The sequence below is a fragment of the Serinus canaria genome, chromosome 3 (genome assembly GCF_022539315.1).
Source record: "Serinus canaria isolate serCan28SL12 chromosome 3, serCan2020, whole genome shotgun sequence".
Classification (NCBI taxonomy): Eukaryota; Metazoa; Chordata; class Aves; order Passeriformes; family Fringillidae; genus Serinus; species Serinus canaria.
In genome coordinates, this window is record NC_066316.1 from 46116175 (window position 1) to 46142032 (window position 25858).

At 35.2% G+C, this 25858-nt stretch overlaps 1 protein-coding gene across 2 annotated transcripts in view; it reads left to right on the forward strand.

Annotated features, from left to right (window-relative positions):
* FMN2 (formin 2) overlaps positions 1–25858 on the forward strand; it is a 168829-nt gene that overhangs the window by 128543 nt on the left and 14428 nt on the right. For both annotated transcript variants that reach the window (XM_018917089.3, XM_018917091.3), the window contains 2 exons: positions 6418–6469; positions 22259–22408. In XM_018917089.3, the coding sequence (XP_018772634.3) occupies positions 6418–6469; positions 22259–22408 (202 nt within the window). The remainder of the gene's footprint in view (positions 1–6417; positions 6470–22258; positions 22409–25858) is intronic.

Genomic DNA, 25858 nt, shown 5'->3' on the forward strand with positions numbered 1-25858 from the left:
GAATATTTTCTGAATAGGCACCAACAGGTCAGCTTGTTGTGTGACTATGCTTATCTAGTTCATTTATACATAGAGAACGTGGATAGTTCTTTTTAGTTGCTAGCTTTGAGTCTATTTTTCTCATCAAATCCCCTCCATACTTCATATTCCATTCTCAGCTTGAATTTTTATGCTTTTTTTTTTCACAAAGCCACTAAATACAAACCTCTGTCATTATTTAAAAATTAATGATTGTCTAACTTTTTAGTCTTCTCCAAAACCCACTTCCTTTTTGATAATGTCCATCCAAAATGGCTTAGTTCTTCCTAGTGCTGCTCATGCCCCAACCACACTAAATAAAACATGCCAAGAGAACAAACATCAACAAAATCCAAAAATTGAGTCAAAAACATATTCAAAAGTCAAAAAAAGAGTAGGGGTAGAGGGGGACGGGAAGAAACTTCTCTCAAGAGCTTTCTATTGATTCTGGTGTATTTGCTATTCTGCTTTGGTGTTTCAAGGTTTTTCAAAACAGTTTTGAATACCATGCTTACTGCCAAAACAAAGAAAATTAAGTGTTATTTTGGTGTTTTCTGAGGGTGTTTAAAAGTATATGTACTACCAAGGAGAATAGGGGAATTTTCTCAGAAGCACTGACAGAGCTCTTCTAAACTTGGACCTTAGACCCTGATAATGACAGAGTAATGACACTCTTTCTTGTGCTGGTAGTTCACCCAGAATTTTCTCTATAACCATTTTCCTTCTGTCCTGGTCACATGCTTGAGATACCTACAGAAGGTATTCTCATGGCCTCTGTCAGGCACCTCAGCTCCTCAGGCCTTAATGAAGCTGGGTCAGAAGTGACAGGTGAACTGCCTGAGGTTCCATGTACTTTTTATAAAAAAAAGGAATTTTCTCTCAATTTTGTTCTTAGTTTAGTTTTGTTGGGACTGTTTTGAAATTGTGCCTGTGCCAGTGGAGATATTTGTATATTTTCAAAGCCTCAGATACTATTCACCCATCACCAGTGCAGAAGCAAATATGTCCTCTTTAAAGATCCTGGTAGATCTCCAACAAGGGTTTGTACGAATATTAGTGATTGCTTTCTCTTTTATTTATTTTTTCTTTTTCAGTAAAAAGGATTTCTATAAATATTCCTGCTTTTTAATAATACATATATAACACTGGAGCACAGTAATCCTAGTCTAAAACAGTTTTTGTGTGTCTTGAGTTTCCAGTTGACTTAGTTATAAGTCAAATGTTTCTTTTCAGAATTTTTGATCCTGTGAAAGAGATGATATAGTGAAATATCACAATTTCAAACAAGAAATTGCAACAACTAATAATAGCGACAACAGATGTTATTTACAGTATCTGTCCACACAAAAAATGGTCTGTACATATAGAAAATAGATATATTCCTTTTATTAGCTCTTTTAAAAGTCAGATTTAGTTCACAAGGTATAGTGGTTATATTTGGAGGAGACTAGCAGAGAAAGTGTTTTGGACCGAAAATTAGAGGATACTTGGAAGTTGTCTCCATCCACAGTGTGGCTTGATTTCTGCAGAGAACTTAGCATAACATCCAAAATGATCCACTGAGGTCAGAGAGGACGATTTGTGGTCAATCAATGGTTTGTATCCTTGCCTTTGAGCCCCTTTTAATTTAATTTCATTTTCTAGGCCTCTTGAAAACAAAGTGGTTTTTTTAGAAAAGTGAATTTTACAATTCTTCTGAAGACCAGCATTTTCTAAAATGCCTTTGTCTATTTCTCACAGTCAGTTTGGTGAGATACCTCAGATTTTCATAAATGCATAGGTCACTTTAGTGCAGTTATACATATGTGTGCCTTTGTAGATGTTTATATGTAACATTTACAGGACTCTAATAAAAAAAAGATTTGGAAGAGCAAACATATGAAACAATGGCATGTATCATTCTGGAATGTGGGTATGTGCTGATAAGGACATAAGATTTGATAATACAGTTAATTAGACTTCATTTGTGAGGTCTTGTTTGAAAGCTCATTTTGAACTGCATGAAATCAAGTTTTATGCCCCAATTATAAAACACCAAGCAGTAAATTTAAGCAAATTAAAAAAAAAAAAAAAGAAGTGATAGAATAGAAATTAGGACATCTGATGCAAGTAATTTTTGAAGAGATACATATGTCCTGTAGTTAAAAGAATTTATATAAGAGCCTTGGATATAGTACAGTCCTCACACTTGGTAAGCAATGACGTAGGGAGGAAGGAATGTACTTGAATTTTGACCAAATACATAAAGTGTTTAGGAAGTATAGACCTTTCTCTAAAAGGAGACCAACTTTAAATAATCTGAAGGTATCTTAATGGAAAAAGCAGGCAAACAGTGGAATGTCATCCAACAAGAAGGCATTAAAGATGCTTTCAAACTAAAAAGGGAAAATATAACTAAATCAGTGCATGCTGTAAACCCTTGATAAGGTCACTTCACTCTGTTAGAGGTCACTTTGACTCTGAAATGCTGTGAGTTTTGAGATGGCCATGTTTTGCAATTAGACCTAAGGTTATTTTTCAACTATTTTATTTCTTGTAGATTTTTCAGAATATGTATGCCTTCAGGATTATGAAAGCTGCTTGAAAAGGCCTACAAATTTATACAGTGTGTGAAGGCCAGCATTTAAATCTGCTACTTTTGCTTACCAATGTATTACACAAAATAGAGGGGTTAGTATTTCCTGCTATTATATAGTCTTTAATAGATTTGGAACAGTTTCTTTGGATGTACTTCAGCAATTAGTGTCAAGAATCAAGTTCTTAGCTGGGAGTGTTAGAAAAGATGATGAGCCAATATAATATTTAGGAAGAAAACTAACCCAAAAGCAGAAATTTCTACATCTATCAGAAAACCTGCAAGCAGTCATTGCTATATTAGCTGATGGATTGGAAATATATGTTAAAGCAGATATGGACACTGCATGACTACAAGATTTCTTTAATTTTTTCAAAGAAAATCAAATAATATTTTTGAAATAATCCTATTTGTAGAAGATAGAGAGTAATTGTAGAAGCAGAAGAGAGTGCTCAGATACGGTCAGCTGCCGTGGTATCCTAGGATTTATCTGATTTTTCTGTGCTGGCCGTTGATGATCACTATGTCATGATCACTGTGGACTGGGTATAGATACTAAATTCTTTGTAACAGGGAAGTGCACTTTTCTCACCTGAATGTTCCTACAAAGTGGGCAACTTTTAGCTGGCATTTGGCACTTAATGGATATATGCCAAGAATGAAGGAGCCAAACCAGTGCCGTTCATGCACTCTTTTTACACTTGTGATGAACTGGTTTGGAGGAGGAAGTGACAATAAAGATGCATAATATTGAGTGAAATGATGAAGTATGATGCATTCTGGGGAATTTCAATTGGATCCACCATAAATAAATTTTTTCCTTCCCCTACACAAAGAGGAAAACATAATTGGAAGTAGCTTACCAATGGGGTGATTATTAGTGAGCAAAGTACATATAACCACTAATATCAGGTGATAATATTCCCATTCTACAAGTTATAACAATTTCCAGCTGCTTTAACATCTAATACTTTTATTCCATTGTAACCAGGTGATAGTAAAAATTCTGTTGTTTTGATAACAGGAGGTTTTCTTTCCTTACCTATTAAATTGCATTCCATGCCTTCAAATAACCATTTTCCACAGCTTTTGGATGTTTACTGTGTCTAGTGCAAAAGCAGTCATCTGATTATTTTCTTTGGACAGGGACACATCTGAGTGCATATACCATATTTTCTCCTTCACTGGTGCCACCTGTTGACTTGTGGAAGAAGAATTGTTTTCATAATATGTTTCACTTTTTCTGTCTAGAAAAATGATAATGCAAATGGTTGCAAATTTGATTTTTACCTGTGTAATATCTTTTTTGGTAAAATGAGGAAGGTTTAAAATTATCATCATATTTGGAGTGAACTACAAGGAAATTCTTCAGAAAAAATTATTACATGCATCTCTGCCATTCAGGGTTTCTGCAGTTTCTTTTCATTGGGTAATACCAATTCTCTGTTAATTAATTGAAAGTATAGGTACCAAAAATAACTTGGTTTTGTTTTGCTTTGTTTTCTTTTCTTTTTCTCTGGACCACAATAACTGTCTGTTTTAATTTAAAGGAAACTTGTGTCCAAATGGGGATGTGCTTTGATAAGCTTAGGATAATATTCTTAGACTCTTTCAAAAATAAATTGTGGAATATTTGCTCCATCACTGATGGGTAAATAACTGATTGTAAACCTGTGCAGAACATTTGAAATAAAGAAGAAAGAACCTGAAACAAGGAAACTCTAATGATATCCCATCCCATCAGTCTTGGAAATGTTAAAAATATTTATATCCTAAAAATACGACATATGCAACAATATACAAGACTGTTGTAGGATGGGATATGGTAGCCTCTATTTCTAAAATTGTTTAGGTGAAAGAAGTCCAAATTGCATTTTTCAGTAATAGACTTATTTATTTTAAGAGCTATATCCACAGATAGTGATTGTGTTAGTGCGGCATGAGGTATTTGGTCTCGTTTCATCCAGAGAGTTTGTGTGCAGCTTCTCTTTTGAACTACTTGTTTTTACTGGTCATACTTTGATTTTCAGGATTGAAGTATGGAAAAAAAAAATGTATTGATGAACCTCTGTAAAAGCTGCCACACTTCACCTGGTTTCTTATCCAAAGCAATGCAAGGCTTTCAAGAAAAACTCTAAGTCAGCCCAAATTCACTCAGCACTGTGCTCAACTTCAATCAGAAGGGCTGTGAGCCCTCACGAACCTTCTGAAGAATCTGGGCCAAGATTCAAGTTGGTATTGAAACCTGTAATCATTCAGGATTCATGTGCTCTTCATTTTCCTTGAGAACATTTACCCATCTCTCCCTCAAATTTTCTGTGGTTTGCTGGGATTTTTTTTTTTTCACTTACAGGATAATAATGGTGGAGTCCATGTCTTCAAGTAATGATTACTTAATACAATGTTTCCCAGTGCAAATATCTGGGCACTAGTCAGCAGTGCTACTGCTCAGAAGACTGCATTGCTACTAATAAAAAGCATTTGCAGCACTAGACAAAGCTCTGATCATTGTTGTGACTGAGGAAAATATAAAGCAATTCCATTTGTGTATCCTTGCTACAGTTTTCACATGCCTATTTGAGAGGATGCATGTAAATTGTTGTTGATCGAAACATTTCAACTGAAAAACAGTGATTGTCTTTATGTCTTAATTATGCCATTGCTTTGGTTTTTTTCAACAAATATGAAATTTTTCAAAGGCAGTGTATCTATGATGAAGAAAAATAATTTTAAAGAGTTAGTATTGTAGAGCAATGTCTGGAAAGTGGAATAAAAAATAGCTGAAAGATTTCTTCTTTCTAAGATTTCTATATGAATTTTATAGCACTGACATTTGTTACCAGGACAGCTCAGAGCCTTTTCATGTTTCAAAACTTTCTGACTCTTGGGAATCCTGTAATTCTCCTTGCAAGTTAACAGTCCAGGAGTCTAGCAGACTTAACAAAGAATCAAGTACCAAATTAAAAGAGCTTTCTTTTTAAGCATGCAGACTTTAAATGAGATTTAAGTTGTATTACCTGAATGACTGCAGAAGTATAAATTTCACCTAAGCTCATGCTCAGAGCAGATGGACAATTGCTTTGCACATCAGTGCTGCCAAAGTTAACGTGCAGGTTCTTGTAGATTTTTTCTTAAGTGTTCTTTCAGTCATCTAAATTAAGTGAAATGTGGGCAAAAAAATAGAGAATTTTTTACCATTGTGTGGGAAGGACAGTTTCCTATTGTAATTTCCTTCACATGATCACCAAATGCTAATATCCTTCATATAAAACTGGTCATGTTTTAGTACGGGCCTGCTACAGCTCTAGTACTTCACTAATGGATGTGTGTACAGGGAGAGGGAAGAATTTTCACTTTTAATTGCCACACAACTTGTACAGAAGCTGCAAGGCTGAATCCTTCCTGCTCTTTGCTCCACTTTTCCTCCTCTTGGTAGACAAGTTCCCGTATTATTTGTGGTTTTGGAATCATTGTTTAAGATCTGGTTTTAAGTCAATTTCATGACTTGGTTGTTGTTTAGATTACTGGAAGATTTTTTTTTTTTTCATTTTCAAGGCTTTGAGTTTTGGATTGGTTTTATTTTGCGGTGGTGGTTTTGGATTTCTTTTTAATAGGTTTATCAAAATTTGTGTAGTTTTGTTTGTGTAGTTGGCTGTTGAATGGGAGGCTTGGTTGGTTGTTGTTTTTTTCTCAGAATTGATCTACATGAGTATATCCGCAGGTGGTTTCTATGTATTTTACACATGACGTATGTAAATTTAAAATTATCCTGAAGCATCTCTACCTTTCACCTTGTTGCTAATTATTTGATTCTATTTTTACAGCCAAAATAGACCAAGAGAATGAAGAGAAGTCACTGACAGAAGCACATAAAAGGTAAGAAAGAGCAATGTAGTAAGACCTTTCCTTGAAAAATATGGTGGTTTTAGCAGTTGATGTATTGGTAGCCAGCATTACTGTGGTTTTGAGTGGTATAGAAATGCACTCAGAAGGAAAAGTGATATTTAGTTATTGTCAGTTTTAATTTTACAATGATGAAAGATTGAAATTCTTTAAAGAACTATTGTACATTACTCCTGCCTTGCAGAAAATTCATTAACCCTATGTAAAAATAAATTCAGAATATACCATTTGGACTGAGAAAACATTGTTCATACTACACCAGTATCATGGTGATTTGAGAGGTATTTCTCATTCCCCAAACAAGTACTGTCCATTAGGTACCATTTCTTGTGCTTATAATATGTCCATTTTATCTTTAAAAAAACTAAAACCTTTTTTTAGTAAATGAATGAGGTGTATAATTAAATGTGACTTCCTTTGTAGAATTGCTAATAGATCTTCAGATACTTATTTTGTGGCAAAAAGCAAAATACCTCATTAAATTTCATTATAGATGTGTGCAGTTGAGACAGTTTTCAAAACTGGGAACCTCACAGCATTGCACAACTTGTGGTTTGTTCTGATTTTTTTGGAGACTTCTCTAGCAGCAGTGTTTAAATGGGAAAGATTTTTATCAGTCCCAGCAAGAGATCAAAATTTGGTGCTCAGCATTTATAGCCCACATTAAGTGAAACTCACAGTCTATATTTGCTTTTTTTTTTTTCACTGCAGATAGTATTTTCTTTTTGTACTAGCTACAGCTATCACTTAATAACTACTAATGAATAGATCCATTATATATTCCCAGAATTATGAAGTCTCTCAACAGGATTCCTCTATGAGATATCACTATAAAAGTTTCTAGTTTTTACTTGTCAGCCATTCTATGGCCTCAACACCAAATTTGCTACCTGCAGTAATGCCACAGGGCAGTTGATGTCTTTCCTGGTACAACAGCACGTTTTTTCTCTATTCCCTTGGGCCGTGTACTAAAGATAGTACCTGAAAGAGAAGCCAAGAGGAGTGAGTGCCACAAGAACCTCCTTTCTTAAGTGAGAAGAGATGATAGGGCCTTGAGTGGGTGTGGAAAAGGAGTAAAAGGGAATCACAGACACCTACTTTGAGGAGGTCTGTGTTGCCTTAAGTTTCATTACAGAATATTCTAAGTTGAAAGGGACTTAGTAGGGATCATCAAGTCCAACTCCTAAATGAATGGCCCATAGAGGGATCAAGCCCACAACCTTGGTGCTCAGTGCTCTAACAAGCTGAGATAATATTAGGGTATTGTATCTTTGGCTTAGTATCTTGCCTCTTTCTTAAGTATATGAAAGGCATTCCTGACATTTCTTAGGTTTGTTTAGCTGCTCAGTTACATAATTCTTTAAAATTTTCCTTCACAATAAAACTTTGAGAGAAGTTGGCTCTGTTAGGAGATTGTTATGATCTCTAATTGTTCTTTTAGGGAAAATATTTGTCCTGTCAAAAGTGGATTTGAATACAAATCCAAAGGTGACTGAAATCTAATGACAGTGGAATCTTCAATCTGTTCAGAAATCTTCTGACTTATCACTATCTTGTGGTATCTAATTCTTTCCCTTCTTTTTCCCTGACAAGACTGGAACCATCATATCAAAAACTTTTTATTGGTTGTAGTAGCCTGATGGGGGAAGAAAGCAAACTGCTCTGGGGATTCTTGTTCAGCGTGGTCTGCTTCTTCTGACTTTAATCCCTAATTCTTTCTTCTCCCAGCTCCTTTTACACAATTTTTCAAAGAAGAAAATTCTGCTTCATTGCTCCTCCTTTCTGTGAATAGCTAGCAAGGATATTTTCTTCCTTCCTCCCACCTTCCCACTGAATTTCTTGATCAGATTAGTCCTTTTTGTTAGAACACTGAAGAAAACTTCATATACAGTTTTAGTGTTATGTGTGATTATTTCAATAAGTTTTTTAATTTAGCTTGAAAATAAAATGCTTGGGATCCTTTTTGGCAGGAGTGGATGAAAAAGACGATAGGAGCTTAAGAAGCTAAATAAAAGATTAGTTGCATTTGACTAATCATAGGTGGACAGCCGTGCATAGGATGAGACAAGCAAGTAGTGGAAGGAAAAGTGATGGATTAGATGGAGCAAAGTTAATGTGATTAATGTTCTTGGATTTTCCTTGCTGAAGTGTATGACTTCGACCCATGTATAAGTTCAGGTCTGCTGCATAGGAGCATTTCTTTAGCTGTCATTAAAAATATTAATTTATTACTATTATTATTTTCTTTGTAAGTTTGTCTTCATTCAAATACAAAAGTCCAAAAGAAAAGCTCTTGCAGCAATAACAAAAAAGGTTTCTGAAATGAATGATGATTTGGGGAAAATGCAGCAATGTGTATTTTAAAAAAGCTCAGTTGTGCAATAGATGAGCTGAAATGGAAAGTTAATCTGACACACAAAATGAAGACAAAGAAAATGGAATGTCTGCTCCAGGGACTCCATACAGTGTATAGCTGTTCATTTGTCACAAGTGAGAAAATGTTTAATCAGTTTTGAAATGATGTATTCTCTCTTTATTTATCGTGTTTAGTGACTTTAAGAGTGTCAGTATGTAAAGTGTTTATCCTAGGAATGGATTTCTGGCACATGGATAAAAATGAAAAGTGAAATGTTTAGCTCACAATAGGCATATGTTCCAAGATCTCTCTGAGTAAGTATCCTGAGATGAGAAGAAAGCACACAGGTCTATGTTTATCTAGCTTACGCAGGCAGACAAGGAAGGCTCCAGCCTGGTATTAACACTGAAGTGACATGGAATGTCTTCACCAAACCCCAAACAATTACATCATTCCCTTAACAATATTGATAAAGTGTAATAAGAAAGAACCTGGCACTTTCCAATTAGATCCTCATTGCTAAATGCTTGAGAAACTGTGAAATACTTGTCAAGTTAAAGCAAAAAATCACTCGTTTGGGGGGAGGTGAAAGATGTAAAACAGAAAAGAGAAAGGAGGAGGGGAAAGATGCTTCTGTATTTTAGGAATCCTCAATTCGGTGCCCCTTTATTTTTTCTTCTATTTTTATTTTTAAATTTGAAATCATATTCTCCATCCCAAGACTTGTATTATAGATATGCTATTTGTTTTGTGTGTTTTCATTTACTTAGTGTTAAATATTTTTTGTCTTTTCGGATGTGATTTTACGTAAGCAGGAAAAAAAAAAAAAAAAAAATTGAAGTACTATTGTTTCCAGGTATGCTTAATACAATTTCAGAATGAGATAGACTTTTGTCATAGTATCCACAGCAAGTAGGAACCAAGATTGCAACAAAATTATTGTCCAAATAATATGACAAGTGATACCTCATTTGCCAGGCTAGGATGAAAGGCAGGAGCAACAGCAGAAATACCATTTTGCAGACTTATAATCAGAAATTAGTTATTTACCCCTCTTCTTGCACTTCATTTCTGAAGAACCAATAGCCAAACCTGACTGAAGTTACTGGAAACAGCATTCAGTGAAGTTGAAGGTCTTAATTCTCTGCCTTGCTGCCTCCCCAGCTGAATAGCTCTAGAGGAGTAGCATGTAACTTTATTACTGGGTGAAGTATTATAAGAAAAAGTAATAAGTTCATCTCCTTAGAAGACTTCCAGATTCAATCTTTCTAAAAAGCAAATAAACCCAGACTTGTAACATTTATGTCTCTTCCACTGAAATAGTTAAGATGATCTTTTCCTTCCCCTTTAGTGGCAAACATTTTTCTCTTCTTGGAATAACACCTTGGTTTCAAAAATGTAATTAAAGTTTTGGGGTTTTTTTCATATCCAAGACACAGTCAGATGATTTTCAATTTTTCCTGCCATTTCTCAGTCTAACAATGAAGCATTTGAAATTCAGGTCAGCAGCACTGAAAGTTGTTCGGTTACTCATATTTCATGTAATTAACTCATATTCCACTCCAGTGAGAGACAATGTATGCTAGAAATGTTAAAGTATACTAAAGATCTTTTTTCCTTTTTCTTTTTTAGTATTTCAGATAGTATAACCTTGCTTGAAGTGGTAATTCACTAAGTCAACAGTCCCACACACTGGTGATTTAAAACCATTCACCTGGTTTTTGATGCCTAACAAGACCTGGAAAGACAGAAATTCCACTTGCCGTTGTGGCTGTCTGTACCTCACTGATTTTCTTTTAAGTCCTAGAATTTAATTTTTCCTTTGGTAAATCTCAGTGCATTATGAGAATATATATTTGTTTTATAAAAAGTCAAACAGAGGACTTTTTGCCTTTTGACGTAAGTATCAACTGGGGAATTTAGGATGTGTGTGGCTTGGTGTAAAATGCTCATCTCTCCGTGTCTGGATATTTTTATTTGGTTTATTTTATAATTTGCTTCCATTACTTGCACATTCCAGTGATTTTTGGGCTTTTAAGTGCTTTCTGAGCGCAGCCTCCCAGGCACCTCTTCTGTTTTCAGGACTTTTAATAATCCAGTTAGAAATGTGTTGTTGCTTTCTTTTGCTGTAGCAACAAAATGACATTAATTTTGAAGAGAAATGTTTACCTTTAAATTGCCTGCAAAAAAACCCCCAGTATTCTTGACACAACACTCTTTGCAGACTTCCATTGACATCACTGAACATGAGAACTTGGGGAGGAACAAAGGTTTACACCTGCTTATGAGCTGACAAGTTGATGACATTTAGAGAAATAGCAGACAGTATGGTACAATGGCACTGCTGAAAAGCAACACCTCGAAATGTAGCACCTAAGTCTGGTAATCCTTTAAAACATTAAATGTTCCTCCCACCTCGCTACCCTCCACACAATGTTTTGGATTGTTTCCAAAATTGAACTGTGAAGTAAAAGAGAAAATTGAGTTAATGATAGAAATAAACTGGTGAAAAGCTTAGAATGGAAGAGGTATGTAGTTAAAAAAAAAAAACAACAAAAAAAGAAACAAAAAAACCCCAAAAACAAGCCAGAAGGAAACTTTTAACTGAAAGGCAAGAATATGCTATTGGACTTTGTCTTTCACTACTCTTTGGCCATTCATCTATTGTTGGTTGCTTCACTGTTATGTCTGTTTCTCGCTGTGTGGCTCCCAGCATGTAGGCTGGAATCGCTAAGGGTAATACATTTCAGACCCTAGGTATACATTAGTTGGATCAGCAAAAAGTAAATACTTGCTGAGCAGAGGAAATGTGTATAGAAGAAGCTTACAGACTGTTAAACAGTTTGGATCATTCTAGTTTAGTATCCTGTCTCTGACAAAATATCAGGACTGTAGATATGCAGTAATGGAAACTTAGCCAGCAGTTAAGTTATGTCAGAAAGTCTCTTCTAAAATATGGATAATTGGTTTTATCCTGGAAGATGAAGTCCTTGTGCTTTTCTGAAAATATTTGCCAAATGACACAAGTCCTTAACCATTTAGATGATTGATTTTTGCCTTTAAGAGCATTAACTTTTCTTTTAAAGATTTTGGCATACTTGCTTTGAAAAATAACTTTATTTTATTGGTTTGAAATTAGTTGGCATTTAATGGCATTCAATGCTGGTATGAGCAAAAGTTAATGCAACTCCTTACAGACTGGGATACAATTCAGAGACCTAATATTCTGTAATGTCAACTGATTTTTTTATGCAACTAATTGTAAAGTCCATGTAGAGGGTTTATTCTTAGATCTTATGGTAAAAGATAAAAGACGTTAGTTTAAGGTGCAACTACATTTACACAGCTAAATAGCATTGATAACAATACAGCTAACACCCTGATAACAATACAGTTAAAATTACTTGGATCTGATCAACCCAAAACTAATGTCATAGCATCAGACCGAGGATTAGAAAAATAGAAAAGAATAGAAGAACCATGTAGCTAGTAAAATTAGTGGGAAAATAATACATGAATTAAAGTCTTTCAATGTGTCACATTTTGTTTGGCTTCCAGTTTATGTTCAGCAGGTGGTTTCACTGAGTAGCCCTCAAAAATTCAAGATATTCCTCTTGAGCTGTTGCAGCTGAAGTAAAACGCTTGTGTGCGTGTTTGTATGTGTGATTAGCTCCAGTGCCTCTCCCTTGTGCATCAGCTTCTGATTATGTTCAGCAGGGCTTTTCTTTCATCATGTTGTCTACCTGAGCTGTTTGGTCGGATTGTTTCCTAAGACCTTCATAGTCAGTGTTTGCACGTGCAAAGTCTGTGACTTAAATGTGAATAATGTGTCTCTTTTACTCTCTTCTGCTGATTTGCCACTGGAGTTGTTCCTTTCTTCCTTGCTGCATGTTACAATTTACTTTAAGTATTACAATATTATGTTGTTGTCATGTGTATGCAAATAGAAAAGCAGAACGTCAGGGATGGGATTTAAATAGGTCACAACTGCTGTGTTAACTCATCTGGGAACTATCCAGTAATAATCTGTGCAATATAGGTCATTCCTTCCGTAACAATTTCCAGCTGATGGAAGGCTGCCATCTACAAGCTGATCAATGATATAAAGATTGCTTCAGCCTACTGCTGAAACTCCACTGTACTTCTTATATAAGGAGATTAGGTGACTAGGAAAAGAAGAACTGTCTCTTTGCTCTTCCTCAGTTTGTTGCTCGCCCTCTTTGCCTTGTTTCTTGACTGCTTTAACAAGCTAGATCAGAAACAGCTTCACTGGGCCAGATCCTTCTGTACTATGTCTTAAACGAGGGCTTCTCATGAAATAACCTTACCTGCTTCTTTTCTCAGCTGCTGTCTGAAAAATAGTTCTACCACAATCAGTCTGTAGAGGAGGTAAAACTTCCTGTCTCCCCCTAAATAAAACTATTAGGGTGTGGTCAACCCAGACCAGAAACCCCATGAAGCCTCCTTGGAAGGGATGGAAACAGCCCAGAGATAGGTTTCTTAGGCCAAAGGATTACAGTTTTTCTAGCTTTGCTTGGATGTGTGAATATTGTTGATTCACAAATCCAGAGATGATATGGTTATTCAATACAATTTTTCTGTTCATTTCAGTGGCTGCCACCTTTTCACATTTTAGGCCATCCTTATAGAAAATGCTGCCCATTTTCTGTACTCATCTATACAAAGGTTCTTTCACTTCTATGAAGGGAATATATTGGGATAACTTGAGACTTGAACCTCAAGTGCTTAAAGTTTGAAAAATGCAAATAACGACCTTTCCAACCTGACAGTTCATCAAGACAGATTTTTGAAGTCTTTCAATTTCCTGTCATGGGATTATTCTGTAATTGACTTTAAGAATATGAAAGCCCCCATGAACAGTTCTGTTTTCAGCAAAGGATCAATTTCTTCTATTCATAGTTGTGTTGGCCACGATGATACGAGTGGGTGCCTGTTAAGGAGAGAGCGCTTGCACGCTGAACTAAGAATGCTCTCCAGAACAACCACAAAGGGTTAAGGTGAAACTGCACCAAAAGACCTTTAAAATGCTAGGATGTTCTATAATACCCAAGTATTTCAGACCATTTTTGTTCTATAAAGAATAAAATTTCAAAGAATAGAAACTGAAACCTAAGTTTGACTTGAGCATAGAAATTATTATGATGACATCAAAAAAAAACCCTGTACCTTCATTTCACTTGCTATGTTTAGAGTGTATTTTTGTCAATGCACATATATAAAATTTTATCTATGCTGAATTATACTCTTAAAGACTAATCTGATGTGTACCTGAAATTTTGTAAAGTGTGTGTGGTTTCCATCCAGATATCTAAATAATTTGCTCTAGATTTAAGAAAAATTATTATTCCATTATACAATTGGTATTATTTTCTTAGATAACCCTGACCATGCTTCTTCATGAATTTCACTTATAGAAATGAGCCACACCATGACAACAGACAGGTTACAAGGCTGAGGCTGTAATGAATAAATTGAAAAACCATATTAAGCTTTTAACACAATATTAGTGGACAACAGTTCTGCGCTACTTCCTTGTGTAATTATAACCTCTTTAAGTAATAATGGTTGCTTAGAAGGCCTCCAGTGAACATGAGGAGTGTTATTATAAAGATTATGTAGATTATATTATAAAGATTATATTATAAAGATCTGAAGTCAAGTTGGGCTTTCACATGAGGCTTTTAGCTGTTTCTTACAGCACTGAGGCAGCAGCTTTTGTGTCAGCCTACTGCTGTTGAAATTCATTCTACCACTGTATTCTGTGTCTAGCAGCACCTTATTATTTCTTCAAGTTCAACCATTCAAGGGTTATTTAATATGTTTGAAGCTCACATGTTTGTCTTTTTAAGAGAGAAAAATAGTTTTCTCTTGGATATGTTACTGGGCCTGACTCTCCAGTGCACAAAATTACATGGTATTGTTTTACACGTGCTCATATTGCCTGTGTCTAGCTGAGCACAGAGCTAGCCATATGTCTGGAGCAGCTTAGCTGGCAGGCATGGGCATGATATCCAGGCCAACATGAATTAAAAGCATTAAAGTCCAAGATAGAGAGCCTATACATTTATGCAAGGTACTCAGGTAACGGTGGGTTGCAGCTAACACCAGTTCATCTAGAGAACTTTAACTACTTCAAACCAAGGTTTTGGGAGAAAGTTTGAAGTGATTTACAATTGCAATTTAAAAATTCATGGGAAAAACACATGTAACTTAAAAATGCATTTGAGGAGTTACTCAAAAAAATGCTTGATTTTTAATTTTTTTTTTTCTTGGAGTGGCCTGTTAGAATACAATATCAGAGGCAAAGAAAATACACAAAGTTAGTTCTGTTTCTAGTGTATTGTCTCAATTAATATTTTATTCTGACTAATATTTTTGAATGGAAATATGACTAATAGTATTCACATCAAAATTTAGCTTTACATAAACCCCAGTCACTGGGTGAGATGTAGCTGCCAAATGCTTTGCATGTGATATAATGAAGGTAGCAAAAATACCTCTAGCCTACATTTCCTGATCTTTGATTTTCAAGTGGCTGGAATCTGACTCAGTATATGCAGTATGGCTTTTTCAGCACAGTATTTTGTTTGTCACCAGAAAAGTTCCATTTGCAAGCTAGCTCACTCCTGATAAAATTTAGCACCTAATCTTATGCCACCTTGGATAAAAGATGCTATTTTTATATCAATGGAGGACTTGTTTATATCAGAGTAATGCAAAAAAACCTGTAATCAACCCAAAAGTATAGAGGACCAGGTTGTAGCCTATTGTTTTAGAGATGAATGAGAATAAAAATACAAATTAAAAATAATTAAACCAGTGAGGGAAGATCTTGCAGAATGCCTTTTAAATGTAGTATTAACTGTGATCCCTGATAGCCTAATGTTTATAGAAGATATAAGCAACAAGGATTGATTAGGCAAATTTCATCATACCCAACCAATATGTCTTAATCTGGACGTGCTAAAAATATTTTCTAAAATAAAGCTTTTGAAAGTCTCAATGTTCACATTCAGCTTTCAACAAAAATATGATTTAATTTAGTTATGGGCATTTTATTTTGATAGTTTGCAACCTGCTATTGTGAGGCACTTTGTTCCTGAAAGACAGGAATAAAGAAATACTCTCCCATTGAATTAAGCAAATAGAAGGATCTGGAGCAGCACTTTAAATAGAGGTTGAAGTAGCAATCTGATATGTGAAGGGTTTAGTCCCTGTTAACACATTGTGATCGTTAGTCTTCCTAAAAATTTATTTTTCCCAAAATATTTAAGTATAAAGCTATAATCCTAAAACCTATGGAATTTTATAGTCTGTGTCACAGTATGTGCTCTGTGCTATGTAACAGCCTCCAGGTACAGGGTCTGCTGCCATTAGTGTAAACTATGGAGGTTCTGCATTTGTGTCACTAAGAATGATGTACAACTGATCATATTGATCATTGTATATCCTCACTAAAGTCGTAAAGCATTCCTAGTACTGGGAGGGAGGGTGTTAAAATTCTCATGAATGAGACAGACTGGCCTGTCAAAACATAATTTTCTGCTCCTAATATTGGATGCTTTTTGTTGAGCTTTTGTTGGGAGAAAAAAAAGTGGTGCTTCAAAGGTAGAGGGATTTTTTTTTTTTTTTTTTTGCTGTTACTGAAGCTGCTAATTTTCATATGGTTGAAGCAATGAAAAGCATTTCTGTTTAATATGAATTTATAGGAGGCAAGGGACCAGGCATGAGGGAGATGACTTAGGATTCAAAACATTGCAAATGTTTGGCAGGTTTTTTTTAGAGGGAAGAAAAAAATCTCTTGAGACCTTTGTTTTCTAAGGAACAATATTACAAAATACATAGTTTCACAATATAAATTGGCAAATGAAAGATGAGATTAATAATTCTGGAAGCTAATTTAAGCTGGCATATTATCTCAACTTTCTTTTTAGTATAAGAAAGTTACTTTTCTTCCTTTATAAAAAGGGGGAAAATAAAAGGGCAAGAAGAAATTTCTTACCAGCCTTCAGGTACTAGATATCTTGAATAAATCTATACTTATTTTCTGCATTTTTTCACTTATAATTATGCAGAACAAGAGACTGCATTGAGGAGAGGAAATTATACAATTTTTAAAAAGCAAAGGCAAAGAAAGTGATGTAAAGTTATAGTGCAGAGAAGGACCCTCAACAAAATACATCAATAGAAAATTACACCCTTCAGAAAATGCTGTGCATATAAAGTTTCCTAACATCCTTGTGCTATCTCAATCATCAGGATGCTGGTACTCTTTTATTTTACATATTTTGTGCGACCTTGTTGAACTGGTTGGTATTCTGTCTGAAGATTAACTCTTGCTTTCAGATGTTGAATACACTAAGAAAATAAATGCAAAGCCATGGCCTCTTTATAAAACAAACCAAATACTAATATGATTTTTCAAATTATTAGCATCCAGGAAGGAAATACTGTTACCTATACATTGTACTCACCTTCTGTATGTAGGCAGCAATTTAGGATCATCACTGTGAACCGGCTTACAGCCCATCAACTCAGTTTGCCTTTAAATAAGACTCATGTCAGATTTAAAGTAGTAGGAGGCACATAGTCTTTTCTTTCCCTTTTACCTTCTTTCTTTTGGTAGAATGTGCTTAGTTCTAAATTTTATTAGTGAGTTTAATTGAACTTAAAGGTACTTTAGTGGTTCAGCCTGATTTAGAGTTGCTTCTGAAACACAACTGCTTCCCAAAAGTAACAAGTTACAGCATTTACATTAACTGTTCTTTATCACTAATGTACATAAGTGATGCTTAGAATTTTAGAAATAGAAGAGAATATCTCTTCAAACTTTAACCAAAATACATGGTCTATTAAACAGAAGAAAATTAGGCAGAACAGAAAAACTTTTTTCTGCTTTTAAATCCACGTTGGAGCAAATCTTCACCCTTGCAGGTGATTTAGTTTTCTGCATGGGGAAACCAGATACATGTGTGTTTGTGTGTGTGTGTGTCCAGCATTTCTCAGAAAGGTCAGCCAGGGCATGTCTGTACCTATGGTTACTTTGCTATTTGTTTGGATCAAATAATGCTGAGATGAAACTACTGCTGTGTTAGTATTGTTGATTTGCTTTTGTACATATTTATAAACCAGCCAATGCATCCCAGACAGGAGTCTTGAACTGGAATTATTATGTGCAACATTTTGCTAGCTGTTTTCAGAATAGAATGAGAAAAAGAGCTGAATAATCGATAGCTTCTCTTAAAATGTCTCTAATGGAACAGATCTATTAGCTAGTGTTGCTGTCAATGAGCCATTTGCAATGTGAACAGCTTATTTTCTTTTTCATATGATTAAATTTGGTTTGGCTGTTAGTACATCCGTTCCTTTCTTCCCTCCAAATAGAAAAATCACTTTCATAGACTCATAGTTGTACTCAAGGGAGCACACATAAAAGTCTAGTGATTCATTCATCAAATTTCCACATTTGAGTAAGAAGTGAGTTCAGACATCAGTCTGAAGTGATTTTTCTGAATTACCCAAACACTTGAACCAAAGACATTAGAAGATAAGAAAGGATGAAAAAGAACTAGCCATCTTTCCTGATCCTATTTCCTTTCTTACTTGTCAGAGATGAGCAACTCTTCCATTGTTTTGAGAAAGATGATGTTATTTAATTCTCCTTCAGGGCCAACATGAGGGATAGGAAATCCAGTCTGAAATCTGTTTAAAGATTTCTGCATTTTGCCATGTCAGGGTGAGATGGTAGTGTGAACATCACTGTCTTATTTTTAATCATGCTTGAAAAGTCAGGCTGTTAGAAGCAAAGGCAGTGACCTCCTTTACCTCTTTTAATCCCTAAGTTGCATGCCCTTCTTTCCTTCTTCCATGACTCAAAGATCTTCTCTAATGCACATTCTTTTCCTTTTAAGACTCTCAGAAAGGGAATGCATAAATATGAACCTTTTCACTTGAGAAATGGACGCTGAACAATATTTGTTTCAAAATAAGTGTTTAATTTTGCAGATAGGTGAAATGAAATTGGAACAGGTCAGATGATTTTCCCAAGGTTGTATGATGCAGAAATGAATTTGAGTTTAGGAAGAAAAGGCTTTTAATAACTAGTTCCTTATTTGATTCAGAATATCTATGTGATGCACTGTCAGGAATAGTAACAATGGTATTTGCAGATATTTTGTTTTAAAATCTGCTGAAGAATGAAAAGGAAAATTTGAATGGCTTTCCCAGAGCAAAGAACAAAGATATTTAAGATATTTTCTGCCTGACTGAAGTCTGAAAGGATTGTATCTAGTCTTGGGGCTATGGCAATATCATCCAAAATTCTCTTTGTATTTAAAATGCATGTCCCCTCCTGGAATCAGCCTTGAGATATGTCTAGTTTGACATATGTAAACATTTCCAAATCAGATATTTAAAGACCGTGGCAACAGAGAGGATTTATTGCTGTCCATGTTTTACTGTTTGATGCATTTGGATTGGCTTTATTTGCTTTGTCTTTCATGTGTGAAATGTGCCATTTTGCCTACAAAAATGACAGCATCAAATGTATAGCAAGCAGGTTTCCATATGTCTTCTAAATGAACTCTAAGATACTTTATTGCTAAAGAAGGGTAGACCTCTCTGTTTGGAAAAAACATGGCAACTGTCTGAACTGTTTGATCTGCATGTATAGAAGAAAATATTTGATTCGTGGAGATTTACACCCTGAAGTATTATTGTGTTGCAGCTGATGTCTTGTGCATTGTTACTGGGCACTGGAAAGGTGTGACATACTAACAATGACAACCTGCTATGCTGCTGCTGTTTCACATTTCACCGACAGCTAATTTTCCTTACCTCCCAAACTAACTGCTAGGGAGTCAAGCAACCTGTATGAGCATTTCTCTGCTTTCTATAAACCTAGTAATTGTGTTACAGCTGCTAGACACAGCTGTATGAATGTGTAAGTTTGCAATGGTTGTACAAGTAGCCCTCAGGGAGGTTTTCAGTCACCAGGGAAAAAACACTGGTTATCTCCTCCTGCTCTCAGAGGATAGTTGGAATAATTGAAGAGCAGTGGAAGTCTTTGCATCTCTAATAGATGTTTGTGCTCTTTATAATTTTTTTTTAATTGGGCATTCGCTTATATGTATGAATTATGAATTCATAAGTATGACTCTGAATTTCATTTTGTTTGGCTTCCTGTTTCTTGGGATGTTTTCCTGTGATGGAATTCTAGCTCATAATCTCATATATTAAAGTATTACTTGGGATGGCCATTCACTGTCAAATTCTTTTCTCATCACTGTCGTTTGCAAAATGTTTTGAACATATATTTCCCAAAACGAGGTTTCCTATATGAAATTCTGTCTTTCTCTGTTTTGTAAATCATTAATGGACTTCATTCAGAGTGCTTCTTAAAAAATTAGTGACTCAGATGATGCCTCAAGATTTCTCTATTGTTCTTCATTCCTCACATTCCTCCATAAATATTGTCAGCTCATTCTGAAAATTCAAATGAGCCTTTGATATGACTTTCCCACTATCCAGCTGCAGAGCTGTAAGTCTGGGGGAAGAGACTGGGAGAAAAAAATGCCTCCCTAATAACATTTGCAGCCTTGCAAAAAGTAGAAAATTTGTGACAATAGGAAGAAGCTTAAAACAGCACAGCTGACTGCAGTGTCAGGGATATTCTTTTTGAGTCATTCTCTGGAATCAGAGGATAGATGATAAATACCTTTCCCAGTATAAAACTGTGGGGAAAATGTAAGTAAAATGGAGAATTTTAATCAGCAGTGTTAATTGTTAATAAATAATTTGAAAAAAATAGAGAAACCAAACCCACAACACAACCCAGCCCCAAAAACAAAAAGTCATTTATTGACCAAACACTGAGTTAAAGAACTGAGGGCCATGGTAGCCTGAGAGAGCTGAAGAAATTACATGATTAGGTAAGATGGCATTTGACTACCAATGTAATGGCTTTAAAAATGAAAATGTTTTTGGTATTTTTATGTGCTACATCTTTGTTGCTCAACATCTTCAGTTTGCTTCAGCAGCTGGAAAAATGAATTGCAAATTAGGAGAAAAAATTTTGATGTAAAATTTGGTTGGTAAATTGATGTTAAAATTTTAAGATGTAGTTTTTTTATTCAGCAATATGATAATATATGTAGATGCTTACTTTTCAGGTTGGGCAAAACAGCTGGGAATATTCAGATTTGAGAATTAGTGTAAAATTTTCTTGCAGAATTTGTGAGAGTGACCCTTCTGAATGGTTGAATCTTTGTATGTTATTTTCACCATCGTAATCCATTAATGAAGATATAACTTCTGTGACTAAAGATACATTTCCAACCATTTAGCTGAAATGGATTCTTCCCCATAATTAAAGTATTAAAACTGTGATCTGTGATTCAGAGAAAATATCATAGGAGTCAATGAATAGTAATAGATCAGTGAGTAAAGCACATTAAATTTCAAGTGAGATTTTTCTATTGTGTTTTTCATAAAATGAGCAATTATCCAGTGGCTTGCATGTTGAGCTTCAGATCAGGAAAACATTTATAAAATCTCCAGTATTTACAAAATGTACAGTGAAAAATCAAAATGGAATAATAGTTAATCAAGCTATATTTTAAAAAATACTTATTCCATACCTTCCTGTAGCATTCCTGAAATAAAATAGAAGCAGTTCAAACTCAGAAATACATTACATTTTAGTTGCAGTCACAGTCCTCACTCAGTGTGGGTAATATGGCCTTTGCATTTCAGGAGTAGCTTTTACTTGAGGAGTAGCTTATGTGTTTGCTGCACTAGTTTTGCTCTTGCTGTGCTCAGAAGAGATTGTTGGATTGTTCTGGTAGAGTCACAATGGGCACCTGTTTTCTAGCACAGCCTTTCCTGGGCCAAGTTTTCTGTTGCGTCATTTCTTGTTTAGTACAAAGCTGGTTTGAGTTTTAATATTTCTGTGCAGTCTCCAGCCTCAGCTATTGTGTTGTAGCACAGACCTAACAGAACTTGAAGAAGTTTATTTACAGTCCTAGATGGGCTTTGACTCTGTGTTTTGAAAACAGCTTTAAACACGACAGAAAAGCAATATATGGGTGGGTGTGGATATCTGGATTTTCAGGGCTGTGGACAGTGTGTTCATTTTTGCTTTTCAAATGGAAAATACTTTGGTCAAAACTAGAAACTGTGATAAATCCCAGATCCCAACTTTACTGAAAAATCATCTTACATTGTATACCTACCTATATTTGAAGAGCTCAAAACTGGTATGTTTTCCTATTCTTTTATTTTAGATCTGCTACCAAGAATAATTACATACTATTTCAGTGTCAAGTACAAAGTAAAAATACATCAGTGAGTACTGAAGCATTTGCTATTTCTGCTTTCTTTGACAGCTTTTTGGAAACTACAGCCTATTTCTGTATGAAACCAAAAATGGGCGAGAAGGAGGTGTCCCCACATTCTTTCTTCAGTATTTGGCATGAATTCAGTTCTGACTTCAAAGACTTCTGGAAGAAGGAAAACAAACTTATTCTTCAAGAAAGGTACATTTGTTTGTTTGTTCAAAGGCTTTTCTCAAAGAATGTTATTGGGAGCAATCGCACAGAAACCAGTCAGCCACACTTCATTAGCACACAACCTATTGAATGCCTTTTGGAGTTTTCTCAGGTTTTGTTTTTTCAACAGATCATGACACCCACCCTCACCACCCCAACCCCCCAGTCATCCTAATTTTTGAATGGAATTTTAATACCAGTTTGTGCTAAAGATTTTTGGGTCCATTACCTGAACAGTGTTTTTGACAGAGCAGATAACTGCTATGTTACTATGAATCCAAGCAGTGGAAGACTTGGTTTGGGCCTGAAAGTTGATTAAAAATTTTCATTAGCATATTTAGTCAAAGAAAGTCAAGGCATTAAGATATGGCATATTGTAAATATTTGTTTGACGGTGTTGGGACAAAGGAAGACAGAAGGAATAAGTCAGTTAACCCTGTGTTAAAAAAAGACTTAGGCTGAATCATATTGCAAATCACAGGCTGGGTAATGGGGCACACAAGAGCACATTTGATATAATATGGCATAAAGAAATGAGACAGGAGCTTTGAAAATCAGCCATGGTGTCTGGTCCATGTTTTAGAAGAGTTATGAAATCTCTACTCATCTGCATGCAGATAGTCCATTGTGGTCACCCTTTGTAAAAATTATGCCAAGAATTAATCTGTTGTTTAAAAAGTAATAAATGTCATATCAGGAAAAATTAAATATAGGCAAATATGCAAATTCTAAGCATTGTTATATAATCCTACAACTGCTAGCAGCTTGATTTGAAGCTACATCTGAGCGTAAACATAGGTGGGATTGAAGCTTTAGATTCATTAAATTGTTGGCATCAGCCTGTTGTTAGGTAATTTGACAAGAACAGGCCCTTTTTCAAGAGTACTCATCCTATGTAGTTGTCACAGACATCTGACTACTGGTCTAGAAAGTTACTGAAGACTTCCCTGAGGCACCTACACAGTCAATGTCATGTATACCATATATATATTTGCTGTAAGTGGGTACATTTTGGAACAAGAAGTCTCACAGTGAAAAAAAAATGGATTCTGCTACTATAGCAAGAGCATGGTGCAAATGTTAACACAGCACAGCAAATCTCTGGGGATCTTGTTCATATTACTGTCTGAATTAATTATATGTATTTATAAGTATATCTCTTTGAAACTGATATAACTGACAGTTAAAAATTATCTTTGATTCCCTATACAGGGATTTAGCTGCCTAGTTAATACAGGTTAATTTAGTCTTCTATATTTTGTAGAAAAGGATTTAAGCAAAATGTCTTTTTATTTCTTTTTAAAATTTTTTTCTTTTTAAAAAATCCAAAATCCTCCAGATGCTTCTCACAGGGAAATAGTTTTCTTTAAAGAACGTTAACTAAATTAGCACAAAGCTCCTTCCTCCTTAAACATCTAAAGCTTTAGAGAAGAATGGGATTGAGATAAAATCATTTGACCCTCATTGAGTGTCAGTGTATTTGTATACTAAGAAGATGTGTTGAAGCAGCAGAGAAAAAAGCTGTCTGCCAGCCTGCCCCTTCTAGGGCAAGGGTGGTTTTAGCCTGAGAGGAACTGAACTTGCATAACCTACAGAGAATGGCTGCAGGGGTAAGATGTGACAGGGAAGGGAAAGGGCAGTGAGAACGATGTACAGTAGGCAGAGAAACTGGGAGATCCCTTGGAAGAACAGCAGGGGGATTGTTGTTCAAACCTGGGCTTGTAACTGGTGAGTTGAAGGAGACTTTCCCAGGGGACAGACAGGACTGTGAAACTTCAGTCCTGGAAGTCACTGAAATTAAGACTAAAAAGAATACATTCTGAAAGTCACAAGTAGATTTTTGCTTTGAATTTCAACTTTTACTTGCCTCATCAAGTTTAAATCTTCTGCTCTATTTCATTTGTTCAGGTGACTTTGGGGACCTTTGATGTCTGGTTGTGCTCAGCTCTCAGATCTTTGGTACAGGGCTGCTGTTTCAGGTCTGGCAAAGTGAAGCTCTCCTCATTGCATTTTAGGAATTAGAATGTTTTGGCCAAATTAGCAGTAAGAGTAAAAGTTTTTCAAGTAAGACATATAATTTTCCTGAAAATTAAGGATCTTCTTTAACTGAACAGCTCTCTTACCAAAGCCTTTGCACAGAAAATACCTTTTCTTCAATTATAGTTCAGCCTGATATCTGAAGTTGTCGTTTAGGCTTTTTTTCTTGATTTTACATTTCTGTCTCTCTTAATAAAAGACAGGATGGTATGCTATGAAGGTGTCCTGGTACTGAGAAATCAAAGGAGAAAAATCTCAATGGAAAAACACATGTTGCCCAGAGGTGTAAGAATATACATCATGATGGTTTTCAAAATGTTAGCCTATATCAAGAGATTTGTAGGTGACAAAAATCTGAAAGCTGCCTATTGCCACTAAAATATAAATAATTATTTCAAGAAAGTAGATTTTCCCCTTTAGGTAATGTTCTTGGAGTTTTTTTTCTGCTGATAAATTTGAGGAGCAGGCTAAAACATTAATGATGAGAGAAACTTTCTGTAATTGTTCGTTGGCGGCAAAATCAAGTGACAGATGTGGTGAGACATTTTCAAAGTCTGTGGTATGCCACCTTGGAGAGATATTGACCAGGTTTCTGCCTCATGAAACATACTTTATTTACAATAACTACTTGTAAAATGTATAGCTTTATTCCCTTTTTAGCTTGATCATCTTTAGCAAGCCCTGGTTGCTTTGAATTTTTCTAGAACATTTTGGATCCCAGTTTCCATATGGACTGCTAATGGAGGCTGTTCCTCATTTAGTCCCTGCAAATAGATGTCTTACTTATTCTTTTACAATAATTTAACCAAAGGATTTTCATAGATGGTATGTCCAAAGGTGGTACTATATTTTGTTAGTGCTAGGTTAAGCGTGTATGTTCTAACAAAAGGAGTCAGACAGTTCTTATTTTAAACACTTTTCACTTGACATTTCAACTTGCATATTGGTTTGCCAGGCATTTATATGCAGAAGATAAACATTGAAGTGTCAGACTTTGTATTTCCTTACGAGAAGAGAAAAGAAAAATGGTGCAAAGTTAAAAACAATTAATTTTTCTGAAGTTTTTTACTGCTTTCACTCTTCCCTCACATGAAGTAAAGCAGAACTGGAAAATACCATCTGTAGGGAAAATTATCCATGATAAACTTTTAATACAGTAGAAACAAAAAGAAAAAATGCATCTGAAAATTACAGTAAAAGCATAGGTCTGCCTAGAGGCTATCTGAGCAGTACTATTTTTTGTGGTCACACTGCAGTTAAGGCTAACTAGATCATTCCATTAGAAATTGATATTAGGTTGTTTAGAAATTTTTATGATATTTTTGTGAAGATTGATACTTCTGATGATATATCTATCCTAAATATATATCCTTTTAAGTGAAAATTTTCAAATGCTACTTC